We start from the raw sequence: 14,418 nt of genomic DNA, 5'->3' as shown, positions 1-14,418 counted from the left end.
GTCAGCCTCTCTTCCCCTGACCTCTCTAGCAGCTTCCCAACTGATTGTCTGCTGTTCTATTTTCCTTCATACCTGCCAGTTTGTTTGAGGTGTCTCTTCTGCCTGGAACTCTCTCCCTGTCATCCCATTTTTTGATTGCTAAATTTCCATTCTTCCTTCAAGACCTAGTTAAAATAGCTCCTCTCCTATGAAACCATTATTGGCTCCCACAGGCAGAAAGAGGAGCTTTTCTCTTTGGATACTCATTGTAGCATTTACATTGCATAGCTATTACAGGTTCGTTCTTAAGTTCTTCAGGGACAGGACTTTCTCTTCATTCTCTTCCTTCTTCCTCCTTTCTTCTTCTTCGTGTCAGTTAATTGACTGCCTAGTTCACAACAGTTGCTTTCAAAGGTTTGGTGGTCTTGAATTTGATTAGTTTAAAACCACCATAGGAAAATACTCTGTAGTAGCTTTTTTTTTTAACTTCAGGTACTTGGTCTTACAGCTCTTTTGGCAACTAATGAGGCTCTTTTTCAGAAGCATTATTGTGCATGTGGGCAGTTTTCAAGGGTTAAGGAGCTGAGTGGGTAAAGTCCCAGCCTTTGACAACCACAGGTTTCTGTACCAAGAGCTACTTCAGTGTTTTGTCCACAGTGATTACTACAATGCCTGGAGTGTAGTAACCACTCAGTAAGTGTTAGTTACTATCAGTATTACCCTTACTGTTGACTCTACCAGCCAAGAATCGTTAATGCATTATCTAATTTGTACTATCAAAACAATAGATTGTTCTCTTTTCAGATCAAATGCAAAATAATATGCTAGTGAATATGGTGTTTAGAACTACATGTAGACACAACCAACTATCTCCTGGAGCTTTTCATTCTAGGGAAACACCTCCTACTTGACAACTATTGCCTGGTACCCTTTCCAAAACTCTCCTCCCTTCCTTCTCACTGTGATCTTATTGTCTCTAGGACTGCCTGTGGCTGCAGTAGCAGTAAGAGAAGCTCTTAGGTGAGAGTCTTACCCCGACATTATCTTTTTTTTTTTTTTTCCTGGGGTGCACTTGAGTTAAATGTTTTCCCTCATTGCCTGAGGATTTCGTCTTACTTCTTATATTTTAATATTCTAGAAGAAGCCTCTGTTTTATTTATATGTGAAGATAGGATATGGTTTGTGACAATATATTTTCAAAAATGATGAAATGGAAAATAATTTTCTGAAATAATCCTCTCACCCGCTGTTGCGGATTTAAATCTTTATTGAAAGCACTTACTTTTCATAGTTTCTCTTTCATCTTCTCTCTCCCACTCTTACTCTCACTCTTTGTCTCTGCTTGTTTTTCTAGAAGGTGCACATTCCTCCTTGTTCATTTTTAAGCAGCTTCAAAAGTTGCTGTTGATGATGCCTCATTCTTTGGAGGGAAGAAACAAACAGTGAGATCAAGAATTGTAAGAATTCAAATCTGTAAAGAAAGGTTGCTGTTCTGGTTTTGAGTGCTTGAGATGGTCCAGGAAGTTGGTATGTGGAGAAGAGAGCAAGGTGCTGGGGGGGGGCAGGAGGGCACTTGCCCTAATAGAGAGCACCACTTCTTATAAAGCTGCAGTAATAAGATAATGGTAGTAGTGTAAAGAAAGATAAGTAGAACAGTAGTGGAACAGACTAGAGAATTTAGAATTATAGCCACACATACAGGGAAGCCTGAAATAGGACAGAAGTGGCATTACAGATTAGTAGGGAAAAGGATAGATTGTTCATTAATGGTGCTGGAAAATTGACTATCCACACAGAAAGAAAATTAACTAGATTCTTAATCCTTATCAAACTCAACAATCAATTTGCACATAGATTAAGGCCTTAAATGTGAAGGACAGGGACAAAAGCTCATAAACATTTATAAGAAATATGTAAAATTATACTTATGACCCTGGAGTTGGACAGAATTTTCATAAAATAAATGTTGATAAATTCAGCCTTATTAAATTTAAGAATTTCCATTCATCAAAAGACACCATAAAGAAGGTGAACAAATGAACCCCAGGGTAGGAGAAGATATTTAGCTTAATATTTAGAATATCCAGAATAGGGTGTCTGGGTGGCTCAGTGGGTTAAGCCGCTGCCTTCGGCTCAGGTCATGATCTCAGGGTCCTGGGATCGAGTCCCGCATCGGGCTCTCTGCTCAGCAGGGAGCCTGCTTCCTCCTCTCTCTCTCTGCCTGCCTCTCTGCCTACTTGTGATCTCTCTCTGTCAAATAAATAAATAAAATCTTAAAAAAAAAAAGAATATCCAGAATATTTAGCTTTTTTAAGCTGATAACTTCTCTTTAACCTAGTATCTATAATCATTAGCAGTATCTTGGGACAGTCCTCCTCTCAGCCTTATGTGAGACTGATTGGTCCTGCAATCAGTTAAAGGAGCCATTACAGAAAGTTTTCTGAGTTACAGAATCTGCTTCAGCTCAAAACTGAAGGAATCAAACTGCCTGTTATAGGGAGACTCAATAGAAAGATAAACTTTTCTAGCATTTATTTCTCTACTACTCAGTAATAGTTCCCTAAGAATATTTCTATAATATTAAAATTCATGCATTTCTTGCAGCAAACTACAGCTCATAACAGCAACAAAAATACTAACAGGACCTAAAAGTGGTAAAATTAATATTTGCAGCTGCATGTTTGGATTTTATTTCCTAATATAAAATACCTACTAGCTATCTACCCATTTGATTTCTTAGAGACTTCTTATTTACTATTTTGAGGAAAAAGATTAAAACTCTAGACTTTAAACATGCAGTAATTATGTTTTTAACAACTGCCAATAGACTTTTCTGGTACCTGTGAAATGATGCTTTTTTCTTTGATTTCTGTTAGTTGGCCAAACTAACTGGGAAGAAAGACCAGAGTGTTTTTCTGAATCACTGACACAGGTGACTTGGTTTCATTGTAGCAGGTGGTAAGGTACCTGTTCTTATAGGATTTTGACTCTTGGAGGTAGGGGCCAGTTCTTTTATATTTGCCAGTCATAGTTTTCATGCCCCCATTTCTCTCTCATTGCTATTTTGGCAATAAAATAATCTGAAGGGGAATTATGTTAATAGATATAGCTATTTAATAGTAGATAGAATCATTGGAAAGTTACCAGAGAGTAAAAGAGTTTCATAGAGACCAGTACTTACAAGTATAAACTTGGGGTAAGAACTACAGGAAAGTGTTTTTGTAAAATTGCGTAGTCTAGTTTATGGTCAAGGGAGGACCAAGCAAATGAACTGTGTATGCATTTGTGTAGTAGTGTATAATTTTTATATGTATTGCTAAAAATAAATTATACCAGAAAAATAAATTTTTCTTGTATTCACATGGGACCAGTGCCGTCACTAATGAAGTCTTTCTGATTTGTCCAGGAATTAGGTCCGAAGTGGTATCTCTTTATCCTGGATTCTTTGTGGAAGAGATTGGAAGGGGGTTAGGGTCTATTCAGTGGAGCTGTTTCTTTAGACCTGAAGAGACAAGTGGTCTGTTGCATTAACAATGCTTGCATTCAGGGGATCCTCCTCAGGAGACTAGCACATTTCCTGGTTTTCGGATGATTTTTCATAATTTTTACAGATGGTGGCACTGTTTTTTCCTGTGAATAGAAAGCTGAATTATCTGGTTTTCTAATTTTATGAGGACTTTAAAATATAAGTTAACTTATGGGTACCACTATTATAGTCCACATTTTAGCACTTTAGTAATGGAGTCTTCTTACTTCTTTTCTTGTTTAGTCCCGGTGTTTGGCTTTCAGCCTCTGAGTGAGGTGTGTTAGCACCTGTACAGGGTTTTGCTTCTCACATTGCCACCTTACGGTAACAGAAGTATAGTTGTTGATAGCAATCTAGTGCTCTGAATCTAACTTTGATCTCACACCTGTCTCAGATAGCCACCTTCTTTTTCGGCATGCTGTGACAGAGAGCTATCCAAAAAAGTATGATTCCCACCTCCCTGAGGGGTGATCCAAGCTGTTACAACCCAAGAGACCTGATAATTAAAGTTCCGAATTCTTCTTTGTCTGTGTTTACCAGGAGAAGTCTTGTTTCCATATTGAAACGTTTCTGCTAATTGATTTTGGTACCTGTAATTGAAGAAGCTGGTGCAGCATATCCAGATATGCTTAGCCTTGTAGCTGTGTCTTCTATAGAGGGCGGAATCTGCACACGATAGTACCAAAGATGAATTTTGATTTCTGATTTTTTTTCAAGTAGCCTGGTTTCTCCCCACCTGATAGAAGTTGCTGCATCTTTCCAAACAGGTTCTCTAATGATCTTGCTTCACCATGGCTACAAATATGGAGGGGCTGGTTCAGCACAGAGTGGGGACCCAGCAGGTGGCTGAGGTGAGTGACAGGGGCTAGCACAATAGCTGGCACCCTTGCTTTTGAAAGGAAAAGTACATCAGTGTGCTCTGTTGTTTGAAAATAGTCCCAATGAAGTGAGCATGTGATCCAAATCCAAAGCAGGATGCTGCCATGGAAGAAAAAATAAAAAATGACAAGAACATTTACTCCTAGTGTTTCTTTACATGAGTAGGGTGGCCTACCTGTATACAGTAAGGTGACTTTTTAAAAAAATCTCACCTTAAACCTGAAACTGTCAAACCTGTGATTATAGTTTTAACTCCAAGGCTCTTAGTTTCTTGCACATTTGATACTTTGTTAATACTGTGGTACAGAGGATTTGGGCAGGTACTGAGAAATCTAGAGGTAAATGAGCCATTGGACCTCCTCAGAGGCTGGTTAAGGAGTAATTATAAATCAAGATGAGAAGTTTAACTCCATGTGAGGAACATGATTATCTGGAGAGGGTTTTGAATAACAAGTAATCATTTGTAATAGCCAAAGAAGTGGGGTAAGGAACTCTACAGCTGATGCTGGCAAGGGCACCCTAAGTCAGAAACCTATGTAAGGTCAGGACAGAGGCATGAAATAGCTGGTATGTTCAGGCATCTTTGGGTGTAAAGAAGGGAAATAGGGCCAGATCTTTTCACTCTGTACCAGGCTTATGCAAGGGCTTTAGTCCTCATGACATCCATTTAAAGTTGGTATGATCATTTTTACGGTTTTACAGGTGAGGAAACCAAGGGGCAAAGACAGGTAAATTGGCACTGACCTAGTTCTGTTCCACTTCTTACAAAGTTCCTCCTGTATCATGCATTCTACTGTAACCAGGAACCATTAGAAGGATTCACATTTGCACTTTTGAACCAGTACTCATATTTCTAAGGCAAAGATGCAAATTTACCAAGAAGAAAAAGTGAGCATTTAAAGAAAGAATTTCAAAAGATAAAGTAAGAACACACATTCCAGTTTAAACCAATAAAAATGTGAGCAGATTTTCCAAATTTTGGATCAACCATTAACTTTAAGGCAATAGTTTAATCACCTCCTTCCCCCATTAACTTTAAGGCAATAGTTTAATCACCTCCTTCCCCCAGCAAATAATGATTAATATTAACTGAAGATGAAAGGTAGATTTCATAAATTTTTTAATATTGCATTTTTGAAAGGGTTATCAGAACTATGAAAGTATTAAGTTTAAAGTGCTTATGTTTATTTGTTGCTTTAGTTTGTGGTAGGAATAATTATCTTGGAAATCATTGTTGGTTTTTCAGAGTTAGGGTTGTTGTGCATTTGATAGAGTTTCTGGCTGAAGCTGACTTGGAGACTGATGTTGGATCACTGCTTAAAGAGATTGTTGTTAATTCTTTAGGGGAAGAGATAAGTATAGGAACTTCAAGTATAGGAACCTATAGCAACTTATAGGCTAATCTAAGTTTTGTGTATGTTGACAGAAAATTTGCTAGCTAAAATGTTCTGTCAGATATCTTATTTCCTTCAGGAAATGGAATTTCATATATTAGTGTAACTACTGTTTCCCATGATTTTTAAAAAAGTGCATTTTTGGGAGACTTCTTAAATAATAGAAGGCATTCTTAGTTTGGAGTACAAAAGCAATCTTATTTAAAGTATTCCCTAGATTTCCTTGCTTTTAGTTCAAGGGATAAGTGTGTATGTGTGTGTTCTTTTAAAATTGTTTGTTTTTTGAAATTTTGAGTTTAATAACTTTAAAGTACATATAATAACTATATAATATTAGATGAGCTAAAAGAGTAAGAGAAGGGCACCTGGATGGCTCAGTGGGTTTAGCCTCTGCCTTCAGCTCAGGTCATGATCTCAGGATCCTGGGATGGAGCCCCACATCAGGCTCTCTACTCGGTAGGGAGCCTGCTTCCCCCACCCCCAACCCCCGCCTGCCTCTCTGCCTACTTACTTATGATCTCTCTCTCTGTCAAATAAATAAAATCTTTAAAAATAAATAAATAAAAGAGTAAGAGAACCTACAGTTCATCATTTCAATGCTGTATAGTAATTGAGTGGGAATGAAGTATCTAAATTGAGGAGTTTTAATAATCACTTTTGGATAGTTGTTTGTTCAGTCAGGAGACAGTGAGGGAGCACACCCCTTCTCTGCCTTCCGGCCAGCGAGGGCATACAGGTAAATAATAGGTCAGGGTGTCTGCTTACCAAGAGCTCTCTATCAGAGGTGGTTCAAGCATGATACTGGCCATGCTAGAGGAGTGAATAGAAAAGGAAAGGCTTTCCGTAGTAGAAAAGAAGATCGGCAGGGACCAGACAGATTGGGATTTAAATTCAGGTCTTTGCTATCTGGGTGACCACCTTGCTCCTCAGTTTCCTCATCTAGAAAATGAGAGTAATAATAGTACCTATCTCATGGCATTGGTGTGAGAAGTCATTGAAATAAAAATGTATGAAGAGGTTTAACAGGTGCCATGCTTTTGCTCCATGAATGAGATGCAGCAACATTATCAATCATGTAAATGATTTTCTCTCAGATCCCCAGACCAACCTTTTTCTATTTAGACAAGATAAATGGTAAATACCAAAGTAAACTACAGAAGTTGGATAATACAAAGTAACGACCTGATGGCTTACAATGTTCTCAAATTTATTCAGTTATTCAGAGAGACAGTTTAGTATAGTGGTCAAGACTGTAGAGTCAAATGGCCTAGATTTGAATCCTGGCGCTGTATCTGAAAACTGTGTGACTTCTCGGTTTTTTGAAATTGTTTATGACAAATTAGTGTTAATTTTTTTTTTTAAATGTCTGGTAGAGTTCAGCAGTGAAACCATCTGGGGTTGGGGATTTTTTTGCAGGTAGTCTTTTGGTTACTAATTCAGTCTTTTTCATTTGTTGTAGGTCTGTTCATACTGTTTCTTCTCAAGTCAGTTTCAGTAGTTTGTGCTTTTTTGAGAATTTTATCCATTTTATCTAACTTATCTAATATGTTGGCATATGACCTGCCTTCAGCTCAGGTCATGGTCTTAGGGTCCTGGGATCGAGCCCTGCTTCGGGCTCTCTGCTTGTTTATAGTATTCCTTTATAATCCTTTTTATTTCTCTAAATTCAGTAGCAATTTCTTTTCATTCATTTGTGATTCTAGTAACTTTAAATCTTTCTCTTTCTTGATCAGTCTAGCTTAAGGTAGGTCAATTTGTTGATCTTTTCAAAGAACTACCTTTTGGTTTCATTGTTGTTGTTTTTTTTTAATTGTTTTTATATTGTCCATTCACTAATTTCCACTCTAAGTAAACGTTAATGCATACCATTTTGGATCCACTAGAATGACTAGAAATGAAAGGCCAAATAACAAGTGCTGATGAAGAAGTGGAAAAATTGGAAACTTCTGCATTCCTGATGGGAATGTGAAATGGTATAGCCACTTTGGAAAACAGTCTGGCAGTTCCTCAAAAAGTTAAACTTTGAGTTACCACATGACCCATCAGTTCCATTCTTAGGTATACTGTTGACCCTTGAACAGCACCAGGGTTGGGGTGCCAGCCACTGTACAACCAAAAATCTATGTATAAGTTTGACTCCCTGGAACTTAACTACTACTAGTAACCTACTGTTGACCGGAAGGAAGCCTTACCAACAACACAGTCGATTAATATATTTTTATGTTACATATATAACATACCATATATTTACAATAGTACCTGACTTTTTCTTTTTTTCAGTATCTATAGATTATTCATTTTATCTGCGAGTTTTTTTCAAGTTGTCACAGATCTCCAAAAAATTTGCCTAAGTATGGAAAAAATCTGTGCATTAGTGAACCAGTTCTAATGCAGTTCGAACCGTGGTGTTCACGGGTCAGCTGTATACACAAGAGAAACAAGAACATGTCCACACAAAAACTTGTACACAAGTATTTATAGCAGCATTATTAAAAATAGCCAAAAGGCAGTGCCTGGGTAGTTCAGTGGGTTGGACCTCTGCCTTCAGCTCAGGTCATGGTCTCAGGGTCCTGGGATCGAGCCCTGCTTCGGGCTCTCTGCTTGGCAGGGAGTCTGCTTCCCTCTCTCTCTGCCTGCTTCTCTGCCTACTTGTGATCTCTCTCTGTCAAATAAATAAGTAAAATCTTAAAAAAAGAAAAATAGTACGTAAGCAGCCAGATGCCACTGCCAAAATTAAAAAGTATTTTCCAAGATAAAAGAATTAAAAAAAAATGGGGGACAGAAACCTAAGAGGATTTGTGACAATTTTCACTTATTAATTAGAATTACATACTTCCTAAAATATTAAAAGATTATTTACATATACAGTAAACTATGCATTAAAAAACAACCATATATACAGGTAGATTTCAGTTTTAAGTGTTTATACCAAATATTTATAGCTGTATACCATGTAGTATATAATACAGTGTGCTAGGTATTATGCTAAGCTTATCATCTCATTTAATACTTCCATTACTCTACAAAGAAAATATTGCTTTCCCCACTTTAAATAAGAGGAAACTGAGAGGTAGAGAAATGAGATTACTTTGCCAGGTTTCAAACTCTTACGTGAGTTGACATCGGAATCCAGGCCTTTAATCACTATCCAATAAGTTCAGTTTTTTAAATATCCTAAATACTAACAGTGTTTTTAGTTTTCCAGGTTATGGATGATTGTCTTTATACAAACTTCATTTTCCAAGTTTTAATTGTAACACTGTTATTTAAACAATTCAACAACAAATTATTGATTATTTCCATGGTCAGAGTGTCAGAAGCATGACGAAATGCAAGCCTCTGCAAAATCTTTGTGCTATGGAGTTGACGGTGAAACTTGATAAAGGATAATATGGTTAATTTCTTTTAAAGATTTATTTACTTATTTTAGAGATAGAGTGCAAGTGGAGGGGATGAGCAGAGGAAGAGTGCCAAGCAGACTCCACGCTGAGCACAGAGCCCAATTTGGGGGCCTGATCCCACAACCCTGGGATTATGACCTGAGCCGAAATCAAGAGTCAAACACTTAACTGAGTCATCCAGATGCCCCCAATATGGTTAATTTTTTAAAAAGGGTTAGTTGAGAATTTGTAACTGTAGCAGTGGAAGATTGATCATACCTAATAGTAGCATTAGTTTTGCTTTTCATTTGTGAAATAAACGGATTTTTTTTTTTTTTTTTTTTTTTTAGATTTTATTTATTTGTCAGAGAGAGTGGGGGAGAGAGAGCGAACACAGGCAGACAGAATGGCAGGCAGAGACAGAGGGAGAAGCAGGCTTCCTGCCGAGCAAGGAGCCCGATGTGGGACTCGATCCCAGGACGCTGGGATCATGACCTGAGCCGAAGGCAGCTGCCCAACCAACTGAGCCACCCAGGTGTCCCAAATAAACGGATTTTTGAAAGGGCGTCACTATTTTTTAAGCTTTTATTTCCCTCTATAGCTGGAAATAATAAAACATACAAACACCCAGACTTAGTGTTTCTTCATATTGACTACATGAAATAAAGACACTTTTTAACTCAATTTTTTTTTAAAGATTTGATTTATTTATTTGAGAGAGAGAGAGAGCATGAGAGTAGAGAGGTCAGCAGGAGAAGCAGACTCCCCGCCGAGCAAGGAGCCCGATGTGGGTCTTGATCCCAGGACTCCAGGATCATGACCTGAGCCGAAGGCAGTTGCTTAACCAACTGAGCTACCCAGGTGCCCCTAACTCAGTGTTTTGAGTCAGAGAAATTTAGGAGTTAACTCATTGGAACTTTTCGAGTTACTTACTGGTTGGCATTCATGCACCCAAACTGTAAGTTAAGTGTATATTTACACAGTGGGAGGGAGGTGGCGTCACAGGTCTTGGCAAAGCCTTTTCCTGGGCCCTGGACTAAGGGGCTCTTAGCCATCAGATGCTCTTTGAATAGGAAAGTCCAGTCACCACGGAAAAAATAGCCAAATTCTTACGACCCCATTATTCTTTTTATCAGCAGGGCTTGCATCACCATTGGAGAAAACAACTCTTCCATGTAAGGGAATGTTTAAAAACATACGACTCTCCCGGTTCTTGAACAAAACTCTGTATTGGCAAAGCTACATCCTCAAGTGGGAAAAAGCAAAGTCATTGCTCGGGTTTCAGGTTTCCAGTGTCCTCAGAAGACCAACTCATTACATTAAATTCTGTTATTCTTCCCTCATACAAACTGGACATTTAAGTTTTAATTTTCTTGTCAAAGTGTAGTACATATATGGAGATTTGAAAATTGGCCAATACTACATTCAGCTTGAAATAGGAAACGGCAGGCTCCTGAACCACCCCTACGCCTTCCTTATCCTCAAGTCTCCCTCTCTAGATTTGATTTCTTCTGGTATTTAACTGCTTATTTCTAAAAATAACCTTCCCCTTCCCTTTTTTGTTTTTTAAAATCAGTGTTAGACATTGTCTTTTTGGGGGGAAGGAGTGTTGTGTTGTGTCTTGTAGTAAAACACCAAATTCACCATTATAACCATTTTTAAGTGTCTGGTTCTGTGAGATTAAGTTCATATTCACAATATTCAGCAGCCATCACCACCATTCATATAAGTGGAATCTCATAATATCTGTCCTTTTTGATAGGCTTATTTCATTTAGTATAGTATCCTCAAGGTTCATTCATGCTCTGGCATATAATAGAATTTTCCTCCTTTTTAAGGATGACTAACTGGTGCAGTCGGTAGAGCATGCATCTCTTAATCTCCGGGTTGTGAGTTGAAGCCCCATATTGGGCATAGAGCTTACTTTAAAAAAAAAAAAATCTTCCTTTTTTTTTTTTTTTTTTTTTTAAAAAGGCTAAAAAATATTCCATTGTGTATATGTTACATTTTGTTTATCAATTTATCCATCCATGGACACTTAGGTTGCTTCCACCTCAAGGCTACTATGAAAAATTCAGCAACGAATGTGGGAGTACAGATACCTCTTCAAATACATGATTTCAGTTTTGGGGGTTTATACCCAGAAGTGGAATTGCTGGATCATATGGTAGTTTTGTATTTAATTTGTTGGAGAACCGCCATACTACTTCCCTTAGCAGTGGCACCATTTTGTAATTTTTATCAGCAGTGCACAAGAGTTCCAGTTTTTCCCCATTCTCCCAAACACTTGTTATTTACTGCTTTCTTTTTTATAATTGCCACTCCAATGAGTATGAAATGATTTTTCATTTTGGCTTTGATTTTCACTTCCCAAATAATCAGTGATGTTGAACAGCTTTTCATGTGCTCATTGGCCCATTTATATATCAACTTTAGAGATCTTCTTTATTCAAGACCTTTGCCCATTTTTTTAATTGAGGTGTTTTAGTCTTACTAAGTTGTAGGAGTTCTTTACATATTCTGGATAATAAAGCTCATCAGAGGTAAGCTTTACAAATATTTTCTCCCATTTCATGGACTGTGTTTTCACTGTCTTGGTAGTGCCTTTTGAAGCAAAAAAAAGTTTTTAGTTTTGATGAAGTTCAGTTTATTCATTTTCTTCTTTTGTTACCTGTGTTTTTGATGTCGTATCCACGAAATCATTGCCAAATTCAATGTTGCACTTTTCCTCTATATTTCTTAGAGTTTCATTGTTTTGGCTCTTATGTTTAGGTTTATGATCCATTTGTATATAGAATAGCATAAGGGGCCAACTTCATTTTTTTGCATGCGGATATCCAGTTTTTTCGGCACCATTTGTTGAAAAAACTGTCCTTTCCCCCATTGAATGGTCTTAGCATTCTTTTTGAAAATCATTTGACATTTATACAAGAATTTATTTCTGGCTTCTATGGTTTTTATAATTATGGTAAAAACCATATAACAAAATTTATCATCTTAACCATTTTTAAGTATACATAATAGTGTTAAGTATATTCACATTGTTGTGCAGTGGATCTCCACAACTTTTTTATTTTGTAAAACTTAAGCTCTATATCCACTAAACAACTACCCATTTTCCCTTCATCCCAGCGCCTGGCAACCATCATTCTTTCTGTGAATCCACTTTTTATACTTCACATGAGTGGAAGCATAACTTATCTTTTTGTGACTGGCTTAGTTTTAGCATAATATCCTCAAGGTTCTGAACTCTCTATTCTATTATACTAGTGTGTACGTTTGTTTTTATCCTACTGCCATACAGATTTGGTTAAGTAAGTTTTGCAGTAAGTTTTGAAATCAGGAAGTGTGAGACATCAATCTTTGTTATAATTTTTTTATGATTATTTATAATTACTTATTTTTTTATAATTGTTTTAGCTATTTGGGTCCCTTGACATTTCATGTGAAAGTTAGGGTGGGTTTTTCGATTTCCATAAAAAACATTGTAGGAATTTGAATCCCTAGGAATTACATTGAATCTGTAGATGGCTTTGGGTAGTATCATCATCTTAAAAATTTTAAATCTTCCAAAACATGAACATAGTATGTCTTCCATTTGTTATGTCTTAATTTCTTTCAGCTGTATTTTGTAGTTTTCAATGTTTAAGTCATTTACTTCCTTTGAATAAGGTTTTTTTTTTTATTTTTGGGGGGGGTAAGTTTATTTTTAAGCATTTTATTCTTTTTGTGCTATTGTCAATGGAATTGTTTTCTTAAATTGCTTTTATCATGTTCACTGTCAGTGTATAGAAATGCAACTGATTTTTATGTGTTGATTTGTATCCTGCAATTTTAATGAATTGTTTATTCTAACTCTGTGTGTAATCTTTAGGATTTTCTGTATGGAAGATCATACTATCTGTGAATAGAGATAATTTTACTTATTTTTTTCCAATAGGAGTGCCTCATATTTATTTTTCTTGCCTAACTGCTCTGGCCAGAATTTCCAATATAATTTAGTAGAAGTGAGAGGAGGGCATGCTTGTCTTCTTGACCTTAGAGGAAAATTTCTCAGTGTTTCATCACAGAATATTATATTAGCTGTGGGGTTTTTTTTTCTCTTTACATTTGACCTTTATTATGTTAAGATGGTTTCCTTCTATTCCTGCTTTGCTGAATGTTTTTATTGTGAAGAAATGTTGAATTTTGTCAAATGCTTTTTTTCCATTCATTGAGATTATCTTGTGTTTTTTCCCTTTCATTCTGTTAATGCAGTATATTGCATTGATCAATTTTTGTATGTCAGACCATCCTTGCATTGCAGGAATAAATATCATTTGATCATGATGTGCAGTATTTTTACCATGCTGCTGATACCCGTTTGCTACTGTTTTGTTGAGGAATTTTGCATTGGTATTGATAAGCGGTACTGGGCTGTAGTTTTCTTTTCTTGTAGTGTTATGCTAGCCTCATAGAATGAGTTTGGGAGTATTCCTTCCTCTTCAGTTTTGGAAGATTTTGAGAAAGATTGTTGATAATTCTACTTCATATGTTTGCTAGATTTCACCAGGATAGGTCCAGGGCTTTTTTATTTTACTTATTTTATTTTATTTTTATTTATTTTTCGAGAAGGGTGTTGATGAATGATTCATTATTTTTTTCCCCCCTAGGATTTTATTTATTTGACACAGAGAGAGAAAGAGATCACAAGTAGGCAGGCAGCGAGAGAGGGGGAAGCAGGCTCCCTGCTGAGCAGAGAGCCAGCCCAACACGAGGCTCTATTCTGGAACCCAGAAATCATGACTGGAGCTGAAGGCAGAGGCTTAACCTACTGAGCCACCCAGGCACCCCTAGTGATTCATTCTTCTAATTAGTTATAGGTCTGTTCAGATTTTCTGTTTCTTCATGATTCAAAGTTGATAGGGTTGTATGGTTGTAGAAATTTGTCCATTTCATCCAGGTTACCCAGTTTGTTGGCATGCAGTTATTCATAGTACTCATTTACAATCTGTTTTATTTCTGCAAAATCAGTTGTAATGTTTATAGTTTCATTTCCAGAATTAGATATTTTTTGACTTACTATCATGGATGAAGAAATTTTAGTTTTCATTCAGCACCTCCCATTCCCATCTCTCCTCCCTTCATTCTCCCATTAAGTTACATCTTCTTTGCATTAATTAATGTTCTGTTATCCAATTATGACACTTAGTACAAATACTTCCTAGTGTCTCCAATAAATTGTAAAACCCTATTTTCCATACAAATATGTCAGAGGAAT

The 14,418-nt window shown here is 36.8% G+C and overlaps 1 protein-coding gene across 4 annotated transcripts in view; it reads left to right on the top strand.

The window, feature by feature from the left end:
- The window catches only part of NR2C2 (nuclear receptor subfamily 2 group C member 2), a 101,284-nt gene that overhangs the window by 10,376 nt on the left and 76,490 nt on the right, over nucleotides 1–14,418 (top strand). For 2 of the 4 annotated variants that reach the window (XR_006601565.1, XM_045063348.1), the window contains exon 2: nucleotides 4,273–4,356. The exons of 1 other annotated variant lie outside the window; for it this stretch is intronic. Coding sequence is in view for 2 of the 3 variants with exons in the window: in XM_045063348.1 (XP_044919283.1) it covers nucleotides 4,297–4,356 (60 nt within the window). In the remaining variant the exon portion in view is untranslated. Of the gene's footprint in view, nucleotides 1–980; nucleotides 1,000–4,272; nucleotides 4,357–14,418 lie in introns of those variants that run through there. One more of the 4 variants, XM_045063349.1, reaches the window with a different exon arrangement.

Source organism: Mustela putorius, unplaced genomic scaffold (genome assembly GCF_011764305.1).
Source record: "Mustela putorius furo isolate JIRA1106 unplaced genomic scaffold, ASM1176430v1.1 tig00003850_pilon_pilon_pilon, whole genome shotgun sequence".
Classification (NCBI taxonomy): domain Eukaryota; kingdom Metazoa; phylum Chordata; class Mammalia; order Carnivora; family Mustelidae; genus Mustela; species Mustela putorius.
This window is presented reverse-complemented; position numbering and strand designations above follow the sequence as displayed.